This window comes from Phyllostomus hastatus, unplaced genomic scaffold, assembly GCF_019186645.2.
Source record: "Phyllostomus hastatus isolate PE091 unplaced genomic scaffold, TTU_PhHast_1.1 phas_scaffold_501, whole genome shotgun sequence".
Classification (NCBI taxonomy): domain Eukaryota; kingdom Metazoa; phylum Chordata; class Mammalia; order Chiroptera; family Phyllostomidae; genus Phyllostomus; species Phyllostomus hastatus.
In genome coordinates this window covers 5,766,607-5,793,111 of record NW_025334033.1, presented here as the reverse complement: position 1 = coordinate 5,793,111, position 26,505 = coordinate 5,766,607, and the positions used below count along the sequence as shown (strand labels likewise).

General features: G+C 45.2%; 1 protein-coding gene and 1 long non-coding RNA gene across 11 annotated transcripts in view; one reads left to right on the top strand and one right to left on the bottom strand.

The window, feature by feature from the left end:
* Positions 1-1,044: 1,044 nt before the first annotated feature.
* On the bottom strand, positions 1,045-10,568 carry LOC123808047. The gene is made up of 3 exons (XR_006783751.1): positions 10,383-10,568; positions 7,632-7,699; positions 1,045-1,328 (listed from the first exon to the last, which is right to left on the bottom strand). It is a non-coding gene; the product is annotated as an uncharacterized LOC123808047 (long non-coding RNA).
* MEIS2 (Meis homeobox 2) overlaps positions 9,236-26,505 on the top strand; it is a 200,146-nt gene continuing 182,876 nt past the window's right edge. For 4 of the 10 annotated variants that reach the window (XM_045822287.1, XM_045822285.1, XM_045822294.1 and 1 more), the window contains exons 1-6: positions 10,632-10,889; positions 12,187-12,419; positions 13,934-14,075; positions 14,802-14,852; positions 15,755-15,805; positions 16,606-16,755. In XM_045822287.1, coding sequence (XP_045678243.1) covers positions 10,878-10,889; positions 12,187-12,419; positions 13,934-14,075; positions 14,802-14,852; positions 15,755-15,805; positions 16,606-16,755 — 639 coding nt within the window. In that variant the 5' untranslated portion in view covers positions 10,632-10,877. Of the gene's footprint in view, positions 9,490-10,631; positions 10,890-11,125; positions 11,433-12,186; positions 12,420-12,955; positions 13,109-13,933; positions 14,076-14,801; positions 14,853-15,754; positions 15,806-16,605; positions 16,756-26,505 lie in introns of those variants that run through there. The other 6 variants (XM_045822286.1, XM_045822296.1, XM_045822290.1 and 3 more) reach the window with 5 other exon arrangements.

Genomic DNA, 26,505 nt, shown 5'->3' with positions numbered 1-26,505 from the left:
ATTCCAGCCACCATTGATTAGGGAAGAATGCTTACTGCAGCAGCGGGGGAAAGGTTAAGAGGAAATTGACCTTCTTCCTAGGTGACATAAAGTCATTAGGTAAATGAGATATTCACACAGGAGTCTTAAAAGGTCATGCCCAATTTTTATTTGTCGCTCGAGGAGTGAACCTGCAGCTTCGCTCAGGGCAAGGACCCTGCTCTTCGGAACTGGAGGACCCGCAGGACGAAAGCGCTCCCGCCTCTCTGGGCAGCGGCAAGAGTGGGCGGTGGGTTACGGTCCGGGGAGCATCACACTGGAGTTGGCGGGGATCCTGGGACCCCCAGCTCCGCACCTCCTGCCCGATTCGCGTTCGTTTCTGGATAAACCTGCGCGCCTATGTGTCCCTCGGGGGGTCTGCGCTTGGCGTCCGCCCGCGTCTCCTCGGTTCCAGTCGCCCGCCGGCCAAGGGGTGTCGGGCAGAGGCAGGCAATTAAAACCCCTTACCCGACTGGAGCCGGCCGCGTTTCGAAGAGTGAAAGTGATTTTTTTTTTTTTTGAGAGAGAGAGGGAGAGAGAAGGGAAGAGAGGTATTTATGCACATATTTATCCCTCTAATTATAGGAATTAATCCTCTTATGACTAAAAGGTAACGTGGAAGGACGTCCCTTTGATGTGGAAAAGCATCATTTGTGACTCACATTCAGACTGATTAAGGAATAATTGTTGTTAAACGCTTTACAAGAGGAGTGTTTAATTGAGGGGCATTTGTAATTTTACGGCTTAGTACAAAATTAAACGTAATTAAAAACTCAGAAGTTCCAACTGATTTTTCCAATTATTTTTATTGTCTGAGCTAATTGTTACACAAGGGTATCACTTCTCCCCAAAGGCATTTAAAAGAGAGGGGAAAAAAAGGCTACCATACTTTTTCCAAATATTCGCCCAGAGGATTCAAAACTTTCCCCACGCCCAGGCCAGGTAAGGGACCGTCCTCACTCGCCTTCCCTGGATCCCCACTCTGGCCGCCGCCCCCTTCCCCCCGCCTCCCGCCCTCGGCTGTAATTAGCGTTTCAGCCACTCTCCCTCTGTTCTCTGAGTTCCTGCAACACCTTGGGTTGTGAAAAAGTGATGGCAGTTCTCTTCTGCAGATCATTACGGCAACACTGGAAGTATCTGTAGAAGGTTGATGAATTTCTTGAAGTAACACTTGTCATACGTGGTGCAGAGACTTTTTTAAAAACTAAGTAAACACAGCTCTCTGGGGGCGATGCCTGGATGCCTCTGCCTTCGAGTGCGTGGCAAGAGGGAGGTAAGGCGCAAACACGAACAGGGAGATGCTTATAAACCTGCACACAAAGACATACAGATGCACACAGGAAACTTTTGCTGCTTTTTCGGCAAAGGCAAGGGTGTGTGTGAACAACTTTCTCCGTTGGGTTCCCGATATCTTTTTATTTTCTGATGCTGGGATTGTAGGTATAAAGCCAAGCGATCGCTCTATGCGTAGCTTCTCTTGGTTTCCAAAAAGACTTATTTAAATACATTAAAAGGTTTATAAAAAGTGCTTCAGTGTTATGGAAATGAAAACACATTTCCATAACCCTCATCCAGGAGTGACCCTGTCTTTCCTATCAGACTTGGGGGGAATCCTGGGAGGAGGGGGGAACACAAAATTAGGCAGAATGTGAATTTATAAATTTCAATTATTCCAGACACAGAGTGTGGAGCAACGGAATGTTTGTTTCAAAAAATGTCTTTCATTTTTCGGTGATTTTTAGCACAGCGCCTATCCTACAATTTAGGATTCAGTGGATTCAAGCTTTCTACCAGAGCTTCCACCCGCCTCCCATAAAATAAACGATTGCCTCTGATCGGATGTGCCAGGTGAAAATGGGTAGAATTAAAACTGTCAATTCTGCTTCCAACTTGTGTCTTTCGATGGAGTTCAAAGCTTTTAAAGGTAAAACCTCCCATTTATATGTATTATTTCTTTTTCTCCTATCACGGCTTTTAAGGAAAAAGGAAGGAAAAAGTAATTATAGTTCCAAGTTCATTTTCCCTGGAAGATTTCAGTCTTCCAGGTAATTTGATGATGGGCCCTGACACGTGTGAGAACGTCTGTGCAACACAGCCCAGTTTACAGGAGTGCGGCCAAGGAGGTGCAGTGAAGTGCGGTTTTTCTGTTTCTCTACCGAAGTGATCTATTTGCAGCTGAGATGTGGATGTTTAAACTGAAGCTTTCCAGTGTTCAGAGAAAAGGCTGGAGTAGGCAGAGCTGAGAAGAAAGGAGGAAGGCTCCCTTTGAAAGTTACAAATGGTGAAAAAGACCTGTAATCCGATGTGGAAAATTGAGTAATAGAGGCAGTGCACACTTTAGCTTAGGCTGAGATTGCTGAGTCCTTTGAAGAAACTGACATGGATTTTCCAGAGATGGGAGGAAAGAGAGAGATGGCGTGAGGGTGGGGGAAATCCTAGGGTGGGCATTTTATGTAAATGAGTAAATTTGAAGTGAAGTACAAATCTAGAATAGTAAAACTGACAGTTCTGACAGTATTGACAGCATAAATATATGTTTGAACACTGCACTTTCAGACACTTAACCGATGAAGCAATAAAAAAATTTGACTACAATATTTCAAATAATCGACATTGATGTTTTGATACATCATTTTTATACTCCAAATCGATCTATCACTCTGGGGCTGGTCAGTTTTAAGTAAAAGTGGGTTGCAATTATTTGCACCTTGGCTAATGATGACCCAATAACAGTTCTCAATTAATTACACCTGAACTGTGCTGCCCTCCTTCAGTGTGAGGGTGGGGTGAGATGTTTGAGGAACCCAATCAGTGATTGGATCATTCTCCCTCCCTCTTCTTTCTATTCGATTTTGAGATGGGTAGGTAGTAGGGAGGATTTCAGAATTAAGAAGGGGTCTTTGGTGATCACAAACATTGCAAGGCTGAAGTCCCCGCACTGCAAGTAGTCACTGACTGGGTTTGTATCTGGGATATGGTCCTCACTTTTTGCAAGATCAAAGCTAAATTTCAAAATTTGCAGAAATAAAGTTAGAGAAATCTAATTTTCCCCCAGGCCTCATGGTCCATATTCTTTCCTCTGTTTTCAAGAAACTGATGGAAGCAATGTGCTCAAAGGGAGGGCTGGAGAGCTCTCTAAGGCTCAGACGGGGTGTGTGTGTGTGTGTGTGTGTGTGTGTGTGTGTGCGCGCGCGCGCGCTCGTGAGAAAGAGAGAAAACCTAAAACACTCAGCAGAGTTGAAGCTCTTCTTTGCCCCATCCCCTCTGACTGCTCCCCACATACCCTTGAGGGTTTACGGGCTAGGGTCCTTTTTTTTTTTTAACTGTTGTGTTGTTGTTGTTTTAAGCCACAAATCAGAAGACAAACCCCTGCGAGAAAAGAGCGTGGATGCTGGTTAGCACCGCATCCTCAAGCGTGCGTTCCGGAGTCCCTGACTCTGGGCTTTCTCCTCGTTGCCCTGTGGGTTTTCCAGTGAGCTTTCTTCCACTTTTTTCCAACTTCTCATCAAAGTTGTTGTGTTTGTGGCGGGTGGGGTGGGAAAGGGAGAGAGGATAAAGCTAGTTCATGTTTTAAAAGAAAAAGGTATTCTGGACAGGCCTAGGACAAAAAGTCGATCAGTCCTTTGTGATATGCGGATCCCGCGGGCGGGACCTGAGCGGGCGTGGGAAAGGCAGGTGCGCCCCCGCCAGTTCTCTCCCGCAGGTCTGGCGCCGCACGGAGCTGTTCCCACCCCTGTGTAGCCCGACCTCTCCTCAAACTCTCCCTGAGGCTTGGCCTCTGGATCTAAAACTTAGCTGGGCTCCACTAGCCGGGATTCCAGAGTCTGATTTCTTTCCTCCAAACTTCACAAATACAGTTTTAAGACCCTCCATACCACCACCAGCTATGATACTGAGACTGAAGCAACACTTTCGTAAACATTACAATTCTGATCAAGGACAATAGTTGTGAGTGGTTCACTCTGGGCGAAGGTGGGAGCGCCAAAGGGTATCACCCAGTTTCCCGGGTATCAGCCTCTGACCGGGTTGTTCCAAGCCGTTGGCGCTGGAAGTGAGGGTGAAGCTAGAGAAGGAGCAGCGGGAAGAGGGAAAAGGGGACGGGATAGAGGAAGAGACAGGAGAAAGAGGAGGAGAGGGGAAAAGAGGAAGGAAGGGAGGGAGGAAGAGAGCGCGGGAAGGAGCCTGAGACTTCGAGAGCCAGCGCACGTCGCGTTTGGAGCCCCGCCAGATAGCGCTAGAGGGCTATTTATTGAAATGCTTGCCTTCTGCGAGACGGTAAAGCAGCTAAAATGGAAAGAAATAATAAGAGAGAGTAAAAGCAAAAAAAAAAAAGTGCAATGATTCAACTCTATCTTATTTAGGAAGATAAATTGCGGGGTGTTCTATTTCTATTTATTGGGGATGGGAAGTATATAGCAGAAAGCCCAAGTGGAGAAAGGACCACAGAACAAACCAACAAAGGTCCCTTTCCCTCTCTTAATACGGATTAGGTAGAGAGTGAGTAAAGTTAACAGGTATGGCAGTGGAATCCTTCCTCGTCCAACTTCCTGAGCTGTTGGTTATGCTAGAGGGAAGGTCAAAAACAGTTCACAGGGATGAGCTAGGTTTGGAGGAAAGAGATGTTTTCAAGTAGATGGCTGCAAGGGGGTGAGGAGGGAGAGGCAAATACGTTATTGGAAACGCCAAATAAAATATATATCAAAAATTCCAACTGTCAGCCAGCAGGTCTGGAGCAGAAGACAGCCCCTCTGCCTTTACCCCTGCGATGCTGGGTTCCGGGCTGTTTCTGCAGGGTGGCAATCAAGCTCCTTGAATAAATTTATAAATACTCTATAAAACTTGGAGAAAAAAAGCTGGACAATAAAAATTCACTGCCCTCGGAACCCAAATGACAGTAAAGCAGATGAAGAGGGAAGAACTACTGACAGAAGTGGAGTCCAAACAGAGGGAAAGGATAAAATTTTGATCCTTTGTACTTGCTCAGGTCAGTAATGCAAGAAAGAAAACTTTCAAATAACACTCTACTTTAAAGTATTGATTTGGTTTGTTCTTAGACCCCTGGTATCTCACACACCTAGCTTCTCTCATTTTAAACTGCATTTGCCTTTGCCTGAAGAAATTTTTTTGAATCAAAGTAATAATTAATATCTTTCTTCCAACCCACCAAACAGAACCTCCACAAACAAAAAATTAACCTCATAGAGTCCTTAAAAATCTGTTTAATCTAAAATACTTCAATTCTAAACATTAACTGAAGTTACAAATATAATTAAGGTTAGAATTATTTGCTCCTCTAGCAAGGCGTCAATTGTTCTAACTGTTGTAAGCAGACAAAATGGATTTAAATCCAGAGATTTAATACACTGACCAACTACCACTTCAGACCTCACGGTTCTGAGGAACTTGGAGTTATTTGTGCTGAGGACCTACGACTTTCCAGGCGGAAATAAAGGTGAAAAGAGACAGGCACACAGGCTTCTTAAGGAAAATGGACAAACTCATCTAAAAATGGAGTCTAGGTTCATGAAACTCATTTCAAATTAAATACTCTCCATAAAGCCAATGCCTTTTAAAATTAAAATTAAATATAGCGAGATTCAATATTCTTTTAAAATCTTGACTGTTATCTATAATAGCATTCCACGTTGAGACCAAAAAGAGAAGGAAAAATGGAAAAGAGGCAGTTCTCAAAGACCTTGGGGATGCTTCAGTAAGAAAGGTGATTAAAAACAGACTCTTAGATTTGAGAGGCCCGATTCTCCCTCCCGCTCACCCCCATCGGACCAAGGTCCCCTCCCTTTCACCTCTTTTTAATGCAGTGCCCCCACCCCCACCCCAGAGCTAAGAAGACGGTTTGGGATTCTGAAGAAATAGGTTTCAGCATCCATATTTGTTCTGGGGCACTTGTAAAATGCGATTTGTAGAGGGTCTTTAGCCTTCTGATTGTCTTTGAATTGTTTTTACTGAAACAGATCTTTTGCACTTAATGAGTCCCCACGCAGCTGGACAGCTCCTCTCGGACACTGAGAACTCTAACCCCAAAATGACCCCAATTTGACACCGAAAGATGAAATTTTACCGCCTGTTAAAACCATTTCCAGCCTGGGCAAAAGGAGCTGACTGTTGACGGAGGTGTGTGCCGCCTCCTGCGACCCCCATCTCACGCCTGTCTCCAGGCCTGCCCCACCTACTTTTCCTTTGCCCCAAATGTTGGCGAGCAGATGAGCATCACTGCCTGGGTGAGGGTGCGGAGGCTGAGAACCGAGCATCAGCAACGTACTATCAGGCTAGACATCAGAAAGTGCTTGCACCCGACCACTTTGCAATCGCTTCTATCGGCCTGCAACATTGACGGTAGCGGGGAGACCAGGAAGTTCTTAAACGTTTCTCAGCTCTCTATACAAAACACCAGCAAACTGGTGATTAAAAGTAATAGTTTTTTTTAATTAATCAGGCTGATCAAGAACCGGCACCCAATCACCTTCAGCATGATTTGGTGTGTGATCCACCGCATTGTGATGCTATTTGAAACTCACAGTTTCATAAATGACATGCATCTAGGTAAGTGAAATCTCTCTAAATTGCAAGAAATTCCGGTTTCTCCCTTTAGGTAATTGGTGAATTTTTAAATGTCATAGATTTCCTCCAGTAAGGTGTTATTTTTAACACTCTCACACTCCTTAACTAACATCTTTGGAGTTAAAGATTGTTTTATATTTTTTTAACAGCATCTCAAAATGTCCTTTTTCTCTCTCTTTCCTACATCAAACTAGGTTGTGCCTGTTGTTTGCTTTAATGTTTTCAATAAAATGGAAAAGAAGTTACAGAATATGAGTGAGAGAGAGAGAGAGAGAGAGGAGAGGGAGGAAGAGGAAGAGAGAGAGTTAGTTCCCAGGTTAAAACGCCTTCTGCATCACTCAAAGGTTGAAAACATATGAAAATAGATTTTAAACTTTTTTCTTTTCTAAAACTCAAGATTATCACAGAGTAATCAACCCATCATTAGCTTAACAACTCTTTGAAAATGTAGAAATCATCTATTGGCCTAAATTGTTTTTACTCAGATGCATTGCCTTACAAGAAACAGGGTGTTTTTTTAAATATATACTTTTGCAGTTTTTCTAAATAGCCGCTGTAGGGATTCTAACTCCACAGCATCACTGTGAGGGGAAAAAAGCGGTGGTAAAAGTAGCAGAAGGGAGCGGCTGTTGAATCTTTAAACTCTGCGATGCAGAGGTTCATTTCGAAGTTACTCTTTACAAAAGAAGCGTTTATCAAGGAAATTGAGTTTCTTTCTTAAAAACAGAATTGTACAACAATAACCCCATTGGCGACAATAAACACGCAAGATTGAAAAAACAATTAAAAGAATAAAAACTGAAAAAATGAGTATAAACTTTTCAGCTAGCGGCGCTGCAGGGAAACTTGGATCCACCAATATCAAAACCTCTCTGCAAAGTCAAAAACGATCCTCAGCGAGACCAGATTGGTTTTTCTCCGGCTCTCATCCTTCCCGCCCCGGCTAAACTGAATTCGCGTAACTGTCGCCCGAAATAAAATTCTGGAAGGCAACTTTTTCTTTTCTTTTGCGTCTTCTTTTCTTTGTTACTCACCTTTTTTTATACGTCGACGACAAACTCAGTAACAAATAAGAAGGATGCTTTTAATCTTGGAGTTTCTTCTAGGGGGAAAAAAAAAAAAAGAGGAGGTGGAGGGGGAAGAACCCTTCCCCCAGCCTGCAGGTTTCGTACCCGTGGGCTCTCGCAGGCTTGAAGCCCGGCACTAGTGTGGCTGAAAACCTGGGACAATCCTCCTCTCCAAAACTCCGCGTGCCCGGCCGTCCCTTTTCAGGCCACACTAGCAAACACCTCGCGGTCCGCAGCCCCGCTCCCTGGCGTCGCACTTCCCTGGCTTCTGCCAGGCCTTCCGCACTATCTTTATATGTGAGGGCCGGTTTCCCGCAGACATCATTGTTATGATGGCTCATTTAATCAAACTGTTTAATTGCTCTGGTAATCACTATCATCATCACAGGTGCTCAATCATTCATCATTTTTGGAGGGCTTTATTGACCTCCGGAGCTCATTCCCCAGCCCTATTAAAACGGGGCCAAATTTCTCCGACTCCACTTGGACTCTGCAGGCTGCGATCTGAGCCCAGTTGAGTGTAGCCCGAAAGAAGCTTGCAGGAAGCAGAGACGATGGAAAAGGGGCAAAAACAAACAAACAAACAGTCCACCCGACCTTCTCTCCCCCCTCCCCCTCCAGCGCCCCCCCCACACACACGATTCTCACTGCGCCCTCCATCCCCCGGGAAGTCAGGTCAAAGCCGCGCGGTGGATATGCTACTTTCTACTCCCCACAATGGGTTCAAAGTTGGAGAGGGAAGCGGCTGTTGAGTAACAGTCTGTTTTCGATTCTCTGTGCGGGGGACCAGAAACGCAGGCGTCAGTGAGGAGTTGGGAAGAAGGCTCGCTCCGAGCGCAAGGCCGGGCTGCACGGCTGCCGCTGGCCGAAGGGGCGGCGGGGTTTGCTCGGTTGCGCGCGCTGGGTGACCGTAGCTCCGCCCCCATCTCTGGCTCGGAGTGATTGACGCGCGGCCGCCTGGAAACCCGAGGCGCGGAGGTGCAGTTCGGGCTGGGTGCAGCTCCGGCCAACGGTAGGGCGAGACACCGGCCAGAACTACTTCTTACACAAATGATTTGGGATAGTTACCTTGCCTTTCCTGCACTCTCCTTTTCCTTTTTGGAAAAGTTCACTCCGAGTAGACCCTATCTTCCCGATCCCACGAAACTGCCCAGTGTAATTAACTCAGCCATTAGCCGCTGTTACAGCGCCGAAGCCTCAGCGCCCCCGGTAACCACAACAAAGCTGGGCGGGGAGTGCCGGCCAATCCTCCTCGCTTGACATCCTCTCTCTCCCTCTCTTTCTCTCGTGCTCCCCAGCTCTAAGTGAGATCTAGTTTAAAGGCGCGCGCGCACGCGCGCGCACGAGCGCACACACACACTCACACACACACACACACCCCTTGGCGAAATCCAACATCAAACACCTAAACGACTCCCTCCCCATTTCCTCCCACCCGATTCCGCTGAGGCCCCCAAAGACTCTCCACGGTGGCCCTTGTTCGCATCGCTTGGAGAAAATGCTCTCTGAGTTAAGCTGGTTTCTTCGTGTCCTGGAAAAAATGAATGCTGACAAAGGTCCTGGATCTGCACAGGAAAGAAAGTACCACTTACAAGGGAAAAAACAAAAACAAACAAAAACACACCACCTCAAGCCTGGCGGTGGTACCGTCTGCAGAGCCTGCTGCCCTTGGATATAGCAGAAAGCCTTCGGGCCGCGATACTCGGCTGGCAGAAGAGTAGGGGCCCGCGGAATTAAAAGGAACAAAAGCAAGAGCGCCATGCCAAACGTCCCCAACACGACCCCGTTAGGCATGAGCCCGGCGTGATGGGAAAATAAACTAGAAGTAAGTTTCTTTTTCAAAAAATTAAAAGATCTGAGGCTGTACCGTACTTTCCCTGTGGTTTTCTGCAGTTTTCCTCTCTGCACTCTCCCTGTCCTCTTCATATTCTCTCTCTCTCTCCCTCGCTCTCTCTCTCCCTCTTTCCTCTCTCACGCGCGCGCGCGCGCATACATAAACACTCTCTCTCCCTCTCTCCCCCTCTCCCCCCGCTTCCTACCCCCAGCCGTCCCCGCGGAGGAGCTGGCTTGCTGATTTGCTCGGGTTTGCTCGGCTCCTGCCTCCCCTCCCCCCCGCCCCCCCAGCCTGGGCAGTCCGACCGCACTCGCTGCATATCAGAGGCTCGGCGCGGCGCGCTCCTCCTCGCTCCCGCTCCCCACTCCCGGGATGTGTCTCCGCCGTACGACGGGCTATGGCCACCACGACTTCCGGGTTCCGTCATTTCGTTCTCCCGCCGCCGACCCGCGCCGCCAAACTGAGGCTCTTCTATAAGCCAGGCAGCAGCCAACCTGCCAACACCTACTGACACTCACTCATCTCCCAGAGAGAAAGAGAGCGTGAGAGAGCGAGCGCGAGAGAGCGAGCACGAGTGAGAGCGAGCGAGCGAGAAAGAGAGAGAGGGAGAGACAAAATACCAACCAGGAAAGGGGGGGAAGAAAGTCCAATTTTTGCAAACTATTCTTTTTTTTTCTTGATTCCCCCACCCCTGCTTTCTTTGACCGATACTTTAAAGAGAGAGGAGCATATTATAGACACTTCGGGGGCAAAGCTAAGAAAGGGGGGAGGGGGGAGGAAAAATTCAAGAAGCAGAAACCCCTCGCGGAGTTTTGCTGGAAGAAAAAAAAAGGGTCTGAAAGATTCCTCCTCTTCATCATCATCAACCATCATTCATTCACTACCTTGACATTCCGGGCTTTGATTGACAGCTGGAGTGGCAAAAAGCCATGAAACACGACAGTTCGGTTACATGTGGGCTGCTGACGGGCCGCTCGTAACCTTCAGTTCGGGGGCTTGACAATTTTTTTTCTTCTTTTCCTTTTTTTTTTTTTCCAACTGAGAGGAAGAGAAGAGAAAGAGGGGGAAAGGAGGACCGAAGAGGAGGAGGAGGGGAGGGGGGAGGAGGAGGAGGTGGAGGAGGAGGAGGAAGATCAGGAGGAGGAGAAAGAAGAGGAAAAAAGAGAAAAAGAAGAAATATCACAGAAAAAAAAAACTCTTCGTTGTCTTGCCTGGGCTTTTTTTTTCTTCCCTAAAAAATAACATATTGGAGAATTGGGAGAAGTTTCCTTGGTTTGGACAAAAAAAAAAAAAAGGAATCTTCAGCCTAGATCACTTTCTTATCCGGACTGGGATATTAAATATACGACACATCCAGGAGTTTATTGGAGCGCAGACTGATGGCGCAAAGGGTAGGTTTAAATCTCCAACACTTACCTAGATATAAATCCTCTCCTAAGAGGGGCCTGTCCCGATGCTTCCTCTCCCTTCAACGCTGCTGCTGCTGCTCGCTGCTTGATGATGGCGGCCAGCATTTTAAAAAATAGCAGCAAAATTATTCATCGGCTTCTTTCCCCCCCGTGCCTCTGCGTGTGTGCGAGTGTGTGTGCGTGCGTGTGTGCGTGTCTGGACGCGCGTGTTCCAGCGCTGTGCGAGCGGGCGGGCGGCGAGTGCGTGTGAGTGGTGTGTGTGCGTGTGCAATTGTTACACGCTTTCGCCTCGCTCCAGCTCTTACCCCGAGCAGCGCGATTCCCCCGGTTCTCCTGCTGCCGCCGCTGCCGCCGCTGCTCCCGCGGCTCTGGGCGGGCACCGGCTGCGTAGGAGCCGCCGCCGGGGCCGCCGCTGGGGCCGCGCTGCCGCAGCCGCTGCGCCGCCGCCTAGACTAGCCTGGGCTGCTTGTTTTGTCTCTGAAATTGACAAGGACGCAGGGAATCAGCTGCTAAATAATGTTTCTGGTAACTTTCACGTTATTCCCCCCCACCCCCACCCTCAGCTCCCTGCCCCCGGGGAGGCACTGGCCCCAGTCTTCCCTTGTCCTCGGCGTTCTCGTCCTGATTATTAACGTTTTTCTTCTCTTTATTTTGTTTCATTTCGCCTTTTGATTTATTGGGTCCTCTGGAGGAGGCGAAGGGGGGTTAGGGGTGGGATCCGGGGCTTCCTCCTCACACTAACTCCACTTCTCCCTCGGTTGGCTCGCTGGGGTTCTGCTGCCTCCGGCCTGAGCAGGACCTCCCGGCACCCCCTGGGTCCCCGGCCTCCCGCCCCCTCTCCCTGCTCTAAATGCTGCTCATGGTTCAGACTTTACCATTTTTAAATTTAAAAACGTTTTCCCCAACTTTCAACTCTGTCGTTTCGGCTGGTTTGGTTTCTGTGTGTTCAACTCGTGCTCGGTACTTTTCTCCTTTCTGACTTTGTTTTTATTTTTATTTTCTCCTCTTCTCCTCTTCTCTTCTCTTCTCTTCTCTCCTCTTCTCTTCTCTTCTCTTCTCTTCTCTTCTCTTCTCTTCTCTTCTCTTCTCTTCTCTCTCCCCCCCTCATTGCCTCCCCCCTCCTCTCATCTTCCCTTCGGGTTGTTCTCCCTTTCTCACCTCCATTCCTTTCCCACTTCTCTTCTTGCTCTTTCTCCTTGCTTCTTTTTCTATTTCTCCTCCGCTTTCCTCGCTCTCTCTCACCTCCTGCGCCCCTCTCCCCTTTGCCGGGCTCTGACAGTACGATGAGCTGCCCCATTACGGCGGGATGGACGGAGTAGGGGTGCCTGCTTCCATGTACGGAGACCCTCACGCGCCGCGGCCGATCCCACCGGTTCACCACCTGAACCACGGGCCGCCGCTCCACGCCACGCAGCACTACGGCGCGCACGCCCCGCACCCCAATGTCATGCCGGCCAGCATGGGATCCGCTGTCAACGACGCTTTGAAGCGGGACAAGGACGCGATCTATGGGTAACCCCCACCCCCACCCCTGACCCGGCGTACTTTTTGTCAGTGTGAGTTCGAGTGTGTGTTTGTCTCTCGGGGGGAATTGAGGAGATGGACGCCTAAGTGGGGAGTTACTTCTGCCTGTAGAAGGGGGCACAGCTTGCCTTAAGAAAGGACAGTGCAGGGAGCCTGTTCTCCTGCCCCTTGGGTGCAAGCCCCCAGAAGGTATGGCTCCTTCCACCCTCAGGCCCTGTCACTCCGGACCCCACAACCCGGAATGACTGAGTCTTCAGAATCTTGCCAAGGCCTTCTCCCCAAGGACGAGAGTCCTGGCCAAAGGACGCAGAGCTGGTCCTTCCAGGCGCCCTAAGAGAGGCCTTGGCGAAGGAGAAAGTTTCCTGCCGATGAGGAGCAACTTTTTTTTTCTCTTGTGTTTCCTACCGAGAGTCTGGGAGTCACTAAATACAGCTTGAACTGGGATCAGGGCTGCTTCTGTCGGCCAGGAAGTCCTAATCACCCTCTTCTTAATTCTCTGTAAATAAAGGGGGCAGACCTTGAAGTGCAGCCGGGTGGAAGGGGCTGCCGCTTGCAAAAAGCGGCTCTTGGGGGGAGTGAGGAGGCTGGCTGGAAATTATTTTATATTCTCAGAGCACTCGAGGAGGGATGGGGATGCAGAGTCCACACGCGTACCACTCGGGCTCTCCCAGCGGAGGGTAGGTGGGGAAGGCTGCGGGATGCCGAGGGGAGGGGACAGTCCGTCCACAGCAATTGAGCCTGAAGCCAGAGGCCGCAAGCATCCCGGAGTGTAGCTAAACCGCCCGGAGGAACACAAAGGGCAGGCGCGCACGCAGGCTTCCAAGTTTTAACACTCGATTTACTTCTTTTTGCCTATGGAGAGATGTGTCTTTGGAAGGCAGCTCTTGGGCGTTTAAGATTCCTGTTACTTTGGCCCCCACCTTGGGCTTTACTAGAAGTAGAGCAAACAAGTTTATAAGGCAAGAGGTGGAGGGGTTAGAAGAGCCCTCTCTCCGATTTAGGAAATATCACCTTTGGTGTGTATGAAGGTGAAGACTTTGGCTAAAATGCCCACTAAAATGCGGGGTCAAGGCAATTTTTTAAAAAAATTTCGCACAGTTTTGCTTTCTTGGGAGGTCAGCGCTGGGTCTCAGGGGTTGGTTCGGCGGCCTCTGTAGCGTGGGGAGTGGGTCTGGATGCACTCCAGGCCCCAGACTGCCTGAGCTTCTTGGACGTTTCTTTACGCTCCAAAGGAGGCTCTTTTTACTTGGCGGGCTAAAGGGTCCAGGGGCTTCTCCCAGCAGATCCGAAGGACTCCTGAGCTGAGGGAAAGAGCCAGGCCGTTTTTCCTTTCTCTTTCTGGCCCAAGCTCGGCTGGCTGAGGAAGGGTTGTCAAGTGTGATGCGTGCCTGTTGTGTTAAAGAAGGAATTCGAACCCTCCAAACTTGTTGATTACAGTTCTTGCTCCTTCCCCTCTGCACCCCATCTCCGTGTGTGTGTCTCTGCTTGGCGCTGCCCGTTAGGCACCCGTTGTTTCCTCTGTTAGCTCTGGTCTTTGAGAAGTGCGAGCTGGCGACCTGCACTCCCCGGGAACCCGGAGTGGCTGGCGGAGACGTCTGCTCCTCCGACTCCTTCAACGAGGACATCGCGGTCTTCGCCAAGCAGGTCCAACCTTCTTGACCCACTCACCCTTCGGCAGCCCCATTACCCTCCTCCCCTCCCCTCTGAGCGTTACATGAAAGAGGAGGAAAAGGCAGGGACACCCGATCTGTTCCTCCGGCCCAGTCCGCGCTCTACGCCTCCTCCCCATCCCTGAGCCTGGAGGCGAATTGGAAGCGGAGATAAATATGGGTGTTTGTTTTCCCCCCCAGCCAGGAATACAGGGGCTCGACCCTCGAATTAAAATTGACCTGCTCCTAATCTAGGGCTTGGCCTTTTCCCCCGCCTGCAGCTACTTGAACAAGAATTGGGGACAAGGGCTGTTAGGGACCCGAAAGTGCCCCGGAGGGAAGGAAGCTGGGCGCCTCTCCGGGCGGTCCGGTCCGCGCGGGGCGCAGAGGTGAGGGAGGCTGAGAGCCTGGGCTCCCGTGGACGACACAATAGGGGAGTGCTGGGGCCCAGAGCTCGGCTCTGGGTTCCCGGCTACAGTTCAGCGGTTCTAGGGACCCCTTCATGGGGCCAGGATCATAAGGCCCTGAGTGTTTTTCAGCTGACCCTACTAATTTAAGGCACTAGTTTGTTTCGTGTAGTAATTTACCAAAAGCCCCTCTCCTCTGTCACTGCCGGTCCCTCCACCATCCCCTCTCACACACTAGTAGGTGACAGGGTTTGGGTTTTTCCCTCCTTTTAAATGGAGTGATAATTCATGCTGACTTGCCCTGCTTCTTACAGGTTCGTGCCGAGAAGCCACTTTTTTCCTCAAATCCAGAGCTGGACAATTTGGTAAGGCTCACTGTTTCTTCCCTTGGCCCCCTTCCCTTGCCCAGAAGCATGCACTTTCTCCCGGAGCTCCGCGGTAGTATGAGCAGAGCCCTCCTTTGAAGCTCCAGTGAGACTTGGAGGAAGGGACTAGTTTAGAGCCCCGGCCAGGGAGACCGCAGTGAGGGGAGGGATGGACCTCTGGTAGAGCCGACCCCCAGGAGGCACCGAGCGGGGACGCAGCGCCCAGCGCGCGAGAGGGGGACGAGTCCCAGGTCTCGGCCCCGGGAGTGAGAGAAGCGAGCTCTTTCCTCTGTTTGCTGGGCAGGCGTAGAGCCCCGGGCAGCCAACCCGAAAGAAATGAGGCTCCGCGGAGGGCGGGCCGGGGAGTCTGGGGTGAGTGAGGGGCAGGCCAGCGCAGGCCACTTTTAGGTGCGATTCTTTTGCTAATTTGCACGATTTCAATATTAAAAGTACTTAAATCCGCTTTCAAAGGCCCTGCTTCACCATTCATCTTGAGTATTTCCTTCTTTACTAAGGACGGATTTCGCTGGGTGTGAGGTTCTAAAAAGCTTTCTCTCTCCTGAGAAGCGACTTAAAAAAAAAAAAAATTGGCCTGAGGTCGAGGAAGGGGACGGTTAAAGAGGGCTCAGGCAGAGAAAGCAGGCCTGGCCCTAGGAAAGCCGTTCTTACGAATAGCTTACTGAACACCAGGGGCAAAGATATTAAATGCTTCGGTTGAGTCAGATTCCTAGCCCGTGGCCAATGAGGCAGAGCTGATCAGTAATCATTTGGTTTTTCTGAGGATTTCTCCAAGGGTGGGTTTTGCCTGGTCACTTGCCTGCTGTTTCTCCCCGGCCCACTTCCCTCACCGCCCCTGCCCCCAAGTCACCGTCTTCACTCCACACTCTAAACTTTTCTTTCAGATGATACAAGCAATACAAGTACTAAGGTTTCATCTTTTGGAGTTAGAAAAGGTAAGCAGGAAATGACACTCCCCACTCTCATGTGGACTTCCCTCTCCTAGTTGTGTTGGGCTTTTTTAAAAACAAACCTCCAGTCTGTGGGATTGAACACCTGGAGATTTTGAGCAACACTTTACCAAGTTCTTCCTTCAAATTGCTCTTCAACCCAGGGTCTCAGAGGATGGGTGAATTAGGACAGCCCTGCCTTTTAAAGTAGCCCCCCCTCCAACCTTTATTTCCCCAGGCATTCAGGATTATTTTGAAATGCAGCAAACCATTTGTGTTGCTGGACATTCAGCCTGCTTGTGTCTCTATTAGCTCAGCTCACCCTCGGCTCTAAGCCTGCAATAGGTGCAGGGAGAGGGAATCATCCATGCTGGGGTGCCTTTATATTGCTCTGCAGCTCAATCATTTTCCCCTGGAAACATGCAAACCTCCTAGCTTATTGAATCGCAAATGCTAATGCAGTTCCCAGTTCCAGCGTTCTAATGTTTTGATGTTATCATCAAATCGGATTTTTCTCTCTGGACCTCCAGTCTAAACCCAGTTATTTCCAGTGCTATTTCTTCTTTCTTCATTGTAACTTGTTGCTCAGGGAAGTCTCTGGAGATTAATATCTGCTACAACAATTGCTCTATTGTTTCCTTGACTTCAACTATTATTCCCATTAATTAGTCTTAGTTTGGAAGACATCGCACTGTTACTCTTTCCAAATGTAACCTTGCAACCTGATGTTTTTCCCTTAAAAAAATGAAACAAAACAATAACAACAACAACCCCAGCTGAACCCTCCATCATAACCCTCCTTCTAGGTTCACGAACTGTGTGATAACTTCTGCCACCGGTACATTAGCTGTTTGAAGGGGAAAATGCCCATCGACCTCGTCATTGATGAAAGAGATGGCAGCTCCAAGTCAGATCATGAAGAACTTTCAGGCTCCTCCACAAACCTCGCTGACCATGTAAGTCTATGAGCCTTTGGCGTTCTTTTAAGGCCACTGGGCAAAGCATTTCTTTTTCTTTTTTTAACTTATAACATTTAGCCCCATTGATTTAGCTTTCTTTTGAAATGATTTGGTTTCTTTGGAGGTCTTCTCCCTTTCCTAATAACTCTGCCATACTCTTCCTCTTCATGTCCCCTTTCTTAGAGCTCACTCCTTTATTTATGTTGAGAATAACAACAACAATAACAACAACAACAACAACAACAAAGACTGGGGAGTTGATAGAGTGATGTGTGCTCTTAATGTGTAAAGTTTCCTGGATTGGTGACTTGAGTGTTAGCAAATTGTCTGTTTGATATGGTGACCGCTGCCTTTTCTGCTTCCTCAACTCTGTGCAATCAGTGCAGCAGGGAGAGAGAGAGGCAAGACAGCTAGCTGGACAGGGTAGGGGAGAGAAGACTGAGGGAAAAGAGTGAAATGGGGAGGGGGGCTGATTTCTCTGTCTCTCACAGAGATGACAATCCTGAGAATTATTGGCACTCTTGCAGTGCATTCGAAATAAAAGGAGGAGTGAACACTTTACAATTCTCAGAGCTTTTGCTCTATAGGAACTTATTGCCAGAATATGGACTTATTGCCAAATGCCTGAAGCATCTTCATAATAAAAGACAGTAACCTTGATGAGACAATTATTAACAATGTATTTCAGAAAGCTGAAGGGAATTGTGATTGAGTAACCATAGGTTAGTGGTTGAATTTTAACACTGTAACAGTTGGTGAATGAGGATGGAAAGTGTAGTAAGGAACGACTGTGGATGTCAGGCCAGGAAGGGAGATTTCTTTCTATTCTCTCTGTTTTTAATCCTATTTTGGAACTGATCTAGTAAGTCTGATGCTTCAAAAAAAAAGCATATGTAGTGAGACTGAAAATTTGAAAAAGAAGCAAAGAGAAGAAGGATTGCAGCTGGTAGGAAAGGCAAGAGTGGCGAGGTTAAAGAGTGGGTGTGAACAGCAGTGTATTTATAGGAACTCAGCCTGGTTGTCTATAGATTGCATTCAGTTGAACTCACAACCTAAAGGATATAGGCTGTAGTCTAATGACTTGGTGGTGGAAATATTAATTTAACACTCCGTGGAGTTAAACAGACATTGAGGCTTGAAGGCAGTTTGTATCACCACCACCACCACCACCACCACCACCACCATTCTTATCCCTGAGTGTTAAGATGAATAAGTTGAAATGCCTCAAGAATAAACCTTCTGTGAGATTCTCCATTCCCAATCCCAACACCAAAAATTTTGAAAATATGCAGTTGTATATTTTAATTCACAGCCTTTGTGCTATATAAAAAGATAGTCTAAGGACAAAAGTTTAAAAAGGAAAAGAAAAAAAATGTCGGTCAGTCCTGGATATTTAGTTCTGAGACAATATAAATACTACAGTGTTGAAAGAGCCTGTGCCTCTCTGTACTCTTAGCTTTTCCCATCAGGATGGGGGAAAACTTCGGGAGCTCCTTTGCATATTGAGTGCATGACCTGAAATCCAAAGGGTGCAGCAGGAGCTATGGAAAGTTTATTCGCTGATATGTAGCCTTGAGACGTGCGGTCGTGGTCCACGAGGCATGACACCACCTTAGAAATATTTGTTGTTGTTGTTGTTATTTATTTATATTTATTTTCATTTTTCATTGCTTCCTGTTTTAAACTCATATGCATTTTACATTATTGGGGGAATGGGAAGGAATCCAGTTGCTCAGTCTGTAGAACGAGAGGTTCACTGTTGTCCACAGCCAAAGAGCTTTCCTTGTGACATTTCTAGGGGTCTTGACTACTTGGTTTTCTAGAACAGTTTCTGGGAGACTGTTTTTCAAGTGGATGTATAGAACTAGACTATGCTGATGTTTACATAAAATAGATAAGATAAGCTGGACTGTGTAGAGTATTGGCTGATAGAAAAGACCAATTTATGGAACTCTTGTAATATTTAAATTACACTCAAGGAGGAAGTTGTACCTAAGAGGGTAATGCTTTAATAACTTAACAATCACCATCTTTGGATAAAAGAGTCAACTGTAACATGTGTGGCTCCTCTGTCAGGCCCCCAATCAAGCAGATATGACAACTGATTTATTTTGAACTCATGAGGGCTTGCCACCTCATTGGGCATCAGAATTTAAAGCCTTTTATTTCACAGAGATCTGAACTATAACATTCTGACTTTAGCCCCCTGCTATTTGTTTTGAAAGGAAGCAATAATTTGTTCCACCAGCACACTGAGTGGAAAATGGCAACGTTTGCCACAGACTTGGGTTTTGTGCAGGAGGTGAGAGAAAACCTTGGAGAGTTTTCACCATTTCTGACACTTTTGTACCAGAGGTATATTGATTGCATTCATTTCTAGGCCTCTCCCTACAAAGTGAATTCTCATGCCTCTTTCACAAGCAGGATCTCCCTCAAGCCCCCAGCCACAAAAAAAGAGAAAAATACCCCAACCACTACCTGAAAAGTGGCCTGAGTGGGACATTTTCAGCATGTGAATGTGTCCAATTTGCATCTCCAGGTTTATTTTTTCATTTGCTTTGATATGCATATTTAATGCATCGCCCCAGGCTGGATCTCATTTGGTGCACACTGGTGCAGGGGTGACGAGGAGCCACTTCAGAAGGACCCAGGGTGTGTTGTTTTCTCTGTGTTATCTGTTGGCCCACTGTTCTGATCCACGGTGCTTCCTCGTGGTTTTATTTGCACATGAAATGCTGAGAACATTTCAACTTATTGGCTATGAATAATGACAGCTAAAAAAGAAGTGTAGTTTAATTTGTTGTGTGCCAAGGTTTCTCTTGTGGAGGTGACAGTTTGTGACAGCTGTTTGACACCCCCAAAACACATACACCTCTATCCTTATTAAGTGGAATCAAGCTGCAGTGTGTGTGTGTGTGTGTGTGTGTGTGTGTGTGTGTGTGTGTGTGTGTGTTTAAGGAAAGGAGCAGGCAAGGAGAGAGAGAAAAGAATAAGTATGTAATTCTGTGTAGTGGAAAGCAGACCGAGAAGCACCAGGAGCCAACTATACTAGAATAGCTTTCAATTTCTTTATTAAAAATTTTGAAAATAGAAATGAATAAAAGTAACTGTTACAAGTATCTTGAAAGCAAGTTTTCTTGGCAGACTTTTAGGGATGAATTTTGTGTTATATAGTATTACTTAGCAAGTCAGGCTGTTGTCATGCTGATCCCACATTCCATAATTTTATATGAGTAGATCTGGTGTAACACGGATGCATTAAAAGAAGACAGCCGTAATGTCTTACCTCCCATGCTGCACTCAGTAAAGATACTGAGTTTGTTCATTTATTATTGACATTTACAAGATGGGCACAGTGATAAAAGGAAGTTTAGAATTAAATAGAAAATACAGTTTGCAACATTGGATACTCTTTTATTTTGTTTAATAAATTCATAATGAATGCTTATATTTTCAATATTATAATGTTTTTTTTGTTATGTTCATAAGAGCAATTGCTTTATAGGCAAGAAACAGCTATTAGAGTATTCTTTAGAATATTGGAGAGAAAAGGAACCATGATGGTAAAAGGAAATAGAATTCTATTTTTTAGCTGCAGTTCATGTTAAGTTTCCCAGACATTCAGATTTATCATGTTTAAAATAAACATGTCAAGAAACCAATTCTTTAAAACAAAGTTTCAACTTGAAAACTCTTGTGGAATAATCATGCTTTTTCTAGTCTGTAGTATTTCTGAATAATAGATGATATCCATATTATCTACTTTACATAATTTTAGGTCAATCTTTAGATCTAGCACAGATAAATGAAATGTATCTTTATATTTACATATAAAGATATTATACATCTTTAGATCAAGTTTGGACAAGGAAATATATTTGTCTGAAATACATTCTTTGAGCTAAGCTGTATTTTTGTGTGAAGTGCATACAGTTATATTTTTATTATGAATTAATGCTCATAAAGATCTATGTTTTATTTTTGGACAAATTAAGTAAAGGAAAAAAGATAACTGTATTTATTAGCAGTTCATGAAAATGATTTAAAATTGACTGACTCTGATAATATGACTAATAAAAGAAAAATACTTTAATTTTTATGTTGAAGGTGTAATTTAAAATGAAGCTATGCTGTTGTTTTCCTTTGGACCTCTGAATATGTCAAGTTTATTTATGTCACCACAGTTTTAAGAAATGGGTTCAGGCAGAGGGGAGAATCCCCAGAACCTTGTTCCTGACAGAATACAGGCAAGTGTCGGTGGATGAATTCTTTCACTATCTGGAAAATTTGAGGGAGTAGGCAGTGAGGAGAGGGACTGATCTATAGAATATCAAGGGGGAAATATGAGATTTGATAATATTAATCATTTGAATGATTTCTTTTATCAGGTAGTTTCTTCCTTCTCGTGTAAGATTAGGCCTTACAGTGTGTTATCTAAGCCCTCTGGGGACCTGTTCCGGGAAACTTCTACCTCTCAGTGCTGCTCAGCAACTCAAGCAGACGCGGCTGAGGGCAGGCGCTTGCTGTTATTGTTGTTGCATCGTTTCTAGTGGTTGATAGCTTTTCTGTCAATTTCTTGCCCGGAATAATTGTATTATTTAAATCATTGAGGTTGTGCAGTTAGAATATGTTGTCAGTGTTACTGTGAGGGGAGGAAACTAAATAAGGATGCACTTGACAGCCACAGGCCTTCACTACCATCAGATTTAAATTGCAATATTTTTCAAACTTCATTTTTCATTTTTTCAGACTGAAAGCCTGTGGAACATTTAAACAATTCAAAACTATAGGAGACATTATAACATGACATTATACCAACAACACAAGAAATTTCTATCTTTTCTAAAAATCACTTCATTATGTGGGGGAATCATTTGCCAAGAGTACTTGCCACTTCTGTGAGAGCCACTCACATATTAATTCCCAAAGCTTAATAGAGGGGTGGAGATAAGGAAGGACTTGCTCTGTTTACATTTTAAAGATCAAGTCCATGTCTGAAAGCATACACACTTCTGAGTTCTCATGTCAACTTTAGAATAACACAGTGAAATTTTCAAAATTTACAATTGACATTTTAAAGTCTTGTAGGCTTGACTACCTTATGGCAAGAGTCTTCATCTTGTTTTATTTCTTATAAGGATTTTACTTATTTATTTTTAGAGAGGGGGGAAGGGAGGGAGAAAGAGAAGGAGAGAAACACCAATATACAAGAGATACAATATACAAGAGATACATTGATCAGTTGCCTCCTGCACGCCCCCAACCGGGGACCTGGCTCACAACCCAGGCCTGTGCCCTGACTGGGAACCAAACAGGTGACCTTCCTTTTTCTGGTTCACAGGCTGGCGTTCAATCTACTGAGCCACACCAGTCAGGGCTCACTGTATTTAAAAAAAATAATTTTTGCGTAATGTCAAAGAAGTTAAAACAATCTAAAGTCATAGGAAATATGCTAACAGTATTAATTATGTGTACAGATATGAGTCACAAGCCTTTGTTGTTTAAACATATGGTGTCAGATTAGTTTTGCACACTCCATTTGCTGATTAAAATATCTTTATGCATGTAGACTATTACTTTCCACCTACAAGCACATATTTTGAATTACTTTACTGTATCATATATAACTTTTGACACTGTTATATATCATGTTTTTATTGTGGAGGTTCTAGAAAAGCAAATGCTATTTTAAAGTATTTTTTTAAGATTTATTTATTTTTAGAGAGGGGGAAGAGAAGGAGAAAGAGAGGGAGAGAAATATAAATGTGTGGTTGCCTCTCGCATGCTCATCATTACTGAGGACTGGCCTGCAACCCAGGCATATGCCCTGACTGAGAATCAAACCAGCAACCTTTAGGTTCTCAGCCTGTGCTCAATCCACTGAGCTACAACAGCCAGGGCTATTTTAAAGTATGTTTAATGCTCAGAATAAGAGGTGAAAGTGACCTAAGGGATTATCTTGTCTAACTTCTGAACTTTACAGAGATAAAGGAAACCAGTTCCAGGAAAATAAAGTGCGTCCCTTGCTTAAGTTCACAGGCTCAGTTAGTAGCGGCACCCCAGAGCTCTCACCTCCACCTGGATGCTCTCTCCCTTAACATCATCCATTGAATCACCGGTACATTTGGGGTCTGAGATGAGTTTCAAATTATTTTAGACAAAACCTATGTGTGGTATGGCTTTCTTTTTCTTTCTTGAACCCTATAAACATTTTACTTCTCCACTCAGTTTTGAATTTGTTTAGAAACCCTTATACATTTACTACTCTGTCTCTTTGGGTGGAAGAACCACGAGCTGTGTAGAATCATTTAAATATGGAAATATCACCAATTCACCAGGATTTATTAAAGAGTACCCTATAGGCAGGCCTCCCGCAGAAATGCCATGATGGTTTAAAATGTTACAATTTCTACCATATCTGCAACCTCAACAAAAGAGGTGTACATATGATTTGCTTCCTATGCCTGGAGACTCCTGTCCTGTCTCCGCTCTTTCCTAGATTTAGCAAAATTCAATGATGGTGCTAAATCAATTTTTTTTTAACTTTCAAGGGAGAAAGCACGGGCGGAATTGTGTTTTCTAGGGAAAGCTGTGTGTAAATGAGAAACAGAGGAGAGCAGCGGAGTGATCTCCTGTGGCCCCGCTCCTACAAGCTCTCCCCATCTTGTCTCCTGCTTTTATATTAATTACAACTTGCATTATCAGCTGTGAGTCTGTAGCCCAGCAAATAGAAAATACTGCCCCTGGAGACCTAGCTTCTTGTATCTATTTTCCATCTCCTTCTATTGTGCTCCACTCAGTATTCACTGCTTTTCTCCTGCTAACACCGCTCTTTAACGCAATTACATAAGAGCAAGAAGAGTACCATATTTGACTCCCAATTATTAAAGCCACTGGGAATAGAAACACGTTCACTCTTTGCCCTCGGGTGTCTTTATGATACTTTTGGCTGAAGAACAGGACATATATTGTGGAATGCATATACCTGAATACTCACCCACATGCATGCACGCAGAAGGCATTTCTCTTTATTTTTCTTTATACGTCATGTGTTTTCCATGCTTTCATATGCCACTTTGGTTTCAAGATTCACTAAACTTCTGCATGTAACTTGGCAGGAAGCCAGGCCATTATTCTTGAAGGATGTAAACTTGGAAACTATCTAGGGAAGGAAAAGAAGAAGAGTAAAGGAGTTGTGATATAAACAAATATTTCAATTTAAGAAAAAAAATCAGTGTTATGGGATTATATTTTATCCAATCATGTAGGTTATAATTTTTTATGACCGAGGAGATAGCAAGTTTTCATTGACCTGATTGTCAATATTTGTCTTAGTGTATGATCAAGTCCCTGGGGTGTAGCTGAATACAGACAAGTTTGGGGTACCTCCTCAGCCTGGAAACCCCAGAGGGGTTTATCTGTTTTTCTGATTTTGAAGTTGGATTAATATCATGGTACTCCTTAGTTTGTGTCAGTCTCTCGAACTAGATCATCATACTTGAGACACTATGTGGAAATAAACATCTGACGGAGAAAGAGGGGAAGAGACAGGGGTGTGGTGGGTTAGATAGTGAACCTGAGCCAATCTCAGGTCTGGGCTGAAGACCAAAGACCCGACTCATCTGGAGGAACCAGCTGTTCTTAAAGTAATATTTGCTTATGTGGCTTATTTTTCACTCCTTTACTTTAGAAAACATCTCTTCCAGAAAACCGTGGAAAGAAATACACCAAATTATAAATTAATGAGGTCTGACTTGAAACTCAGTACGGTTTGAATGATAGGGACAAACCAGTACTTTCAGTTGCAGGGAGCCTTTCCGGGTGATCCCTTCCAGTCACTGTGGCGCCCAAACAGAAAGCCTTGCTTCAGCTTCACGTGAATGATTATGTAACAGCTATTGGATGACATTTGCCTTAAAACATAGTTGAGGTGTTAGTGGTTAATTATTGTAATTTTCATGAGGGGTAAGAAGCTTTTATAGCAGCCAGCTTAATAAAAAGCCTGCAGTGCATAAAATTAATTTCACTTGCTGTGTACACTGGAAAGTTAGCATAGGTGAGTGTGCTGCGGCTATTGCATTTTCTGAACGAAGCCTCTGGTCAGTGGTGTTGCAGGACTAAACTCACACCATGCTATTGTTTCTTTCTCTCTTTCTCTTTTCCATATAATTCTTCTAGCTCTTTATCTGGTTACCATCCAGCAAACAGCTGACACGAGGAAGCTGAAAAGCCTGAAGAGGAACTTCAGTGTTGAAACTATTGGAGTGGTTTCTAACTTAGATATAAAAGAGAGATTGCAGGCACAACTCTGTCTTAATATAGGCAGCAGAGATCCTTGGTTTTCACGTTATTCTATGCAACTTCATTCGTTAATCTACTTCCTAAAACATGGCTTTATTTTAGAGATCTTTATCTGTGCTGTACTTTCAGTCGCAAGATTTCTGCTTGGGGTTTTCACTTTGAATCACTTGCTTGCCTGATGGCAGTGCCAGTAACATTCTTCAGTATAGATGGTGTTAATCTATACAACTTTGGGTCATTTCACCATCTATCAAAAATGCTAAATATTAATGTACAATCAGTTTGTAGCAGATCTGTACAGGAAAAAAATACGTTTTTTTCCCCAGCTGTTGTTCCAAATAAGGATAGTCCCCTATTTTGTCTCACCTTGTTTTTAAGTGTTATTTTGGTAAATTTTATGTTCTGTATGTACATCATAGAGTTGATGGTGAGGAAAATGAGAGGCCAATTTTTTTTCTGGATAAACTGTAGGTGATGACAACGCTGCACGATTGCTTTCAGATGGTCAAGATGTTTGCCTGTCTCCTGTGGGCATGTTGGTCTGTCTGAATCCTTACCAAATATTGCGAGAAGAAATAGTGTACTTTGAGAGATTGATGTTGTTTTGAAAAAAAATTTACCCCCCAAAGAAACTCTCCCCCCAAGAATTTACTTGCCATTAGGTCTGTGGACTTAGCTGAAGTCACTGCATACAGGTGACAAGTGCACTGCTCAGGCCTTGAGGCTGGTGTATTTCATGGGCTGTTCTTACTCTCTGTTTCTGCCAGAGGAAATTCCATCTCTTGCCTGCCTTCATGTGGTGCTGATAAAGTCCTTCCTGTACATTAGAATTCCTGTTTTCCTTTAAGCAACAGCAGGGTATTGGGAATGATCAGGAAAGGGGAGGAGGAACAGGAGAAGAATACACTCAGCAAAGTAGCAGGAGCTGTAACTCTCGGTTTGCCTCGCTCGCTCGCTCGCTCGCTCGTCCTTTGAACAAGTCGTTTTCCAGGAGAAATCACTGGTCTGTGAATTCAGAGCTTCCATGGAGCTCACGTGAAAGTCCTAACTGGCTTATTAGATAGCTACCAGTTCCTAGTTGTTTCACTTTTCTTGTTGTTGTTTGTGTAAATTAAAGCAGACTTGATTCTTTATTAGGCATGGATGCAGTGATAATATCACTGTGTCTTTTGGTGGTATAATCATTTGGTAACAATTTTGCGAGTTCCGTCAGGCTGTTTTAGGGCAATGCATTTGAAAGGTGTAAAGAGCTGTCTCATACATTCTTGAGTCTGTGGGATTTCTTTTTTTAAAAGAGAGTCATGGAGCTTTGTAGATACTAATATTTTGAAGTAGTTAGTAACCAAGAGCTTCGGGATCTATTTTGTGGAAGAACGTGCCCTTAATAAGATGACAAGAGGAAAAAAATGACTTTTAGGTTTTTAGATAGGCTTTTTTTGTAACTTT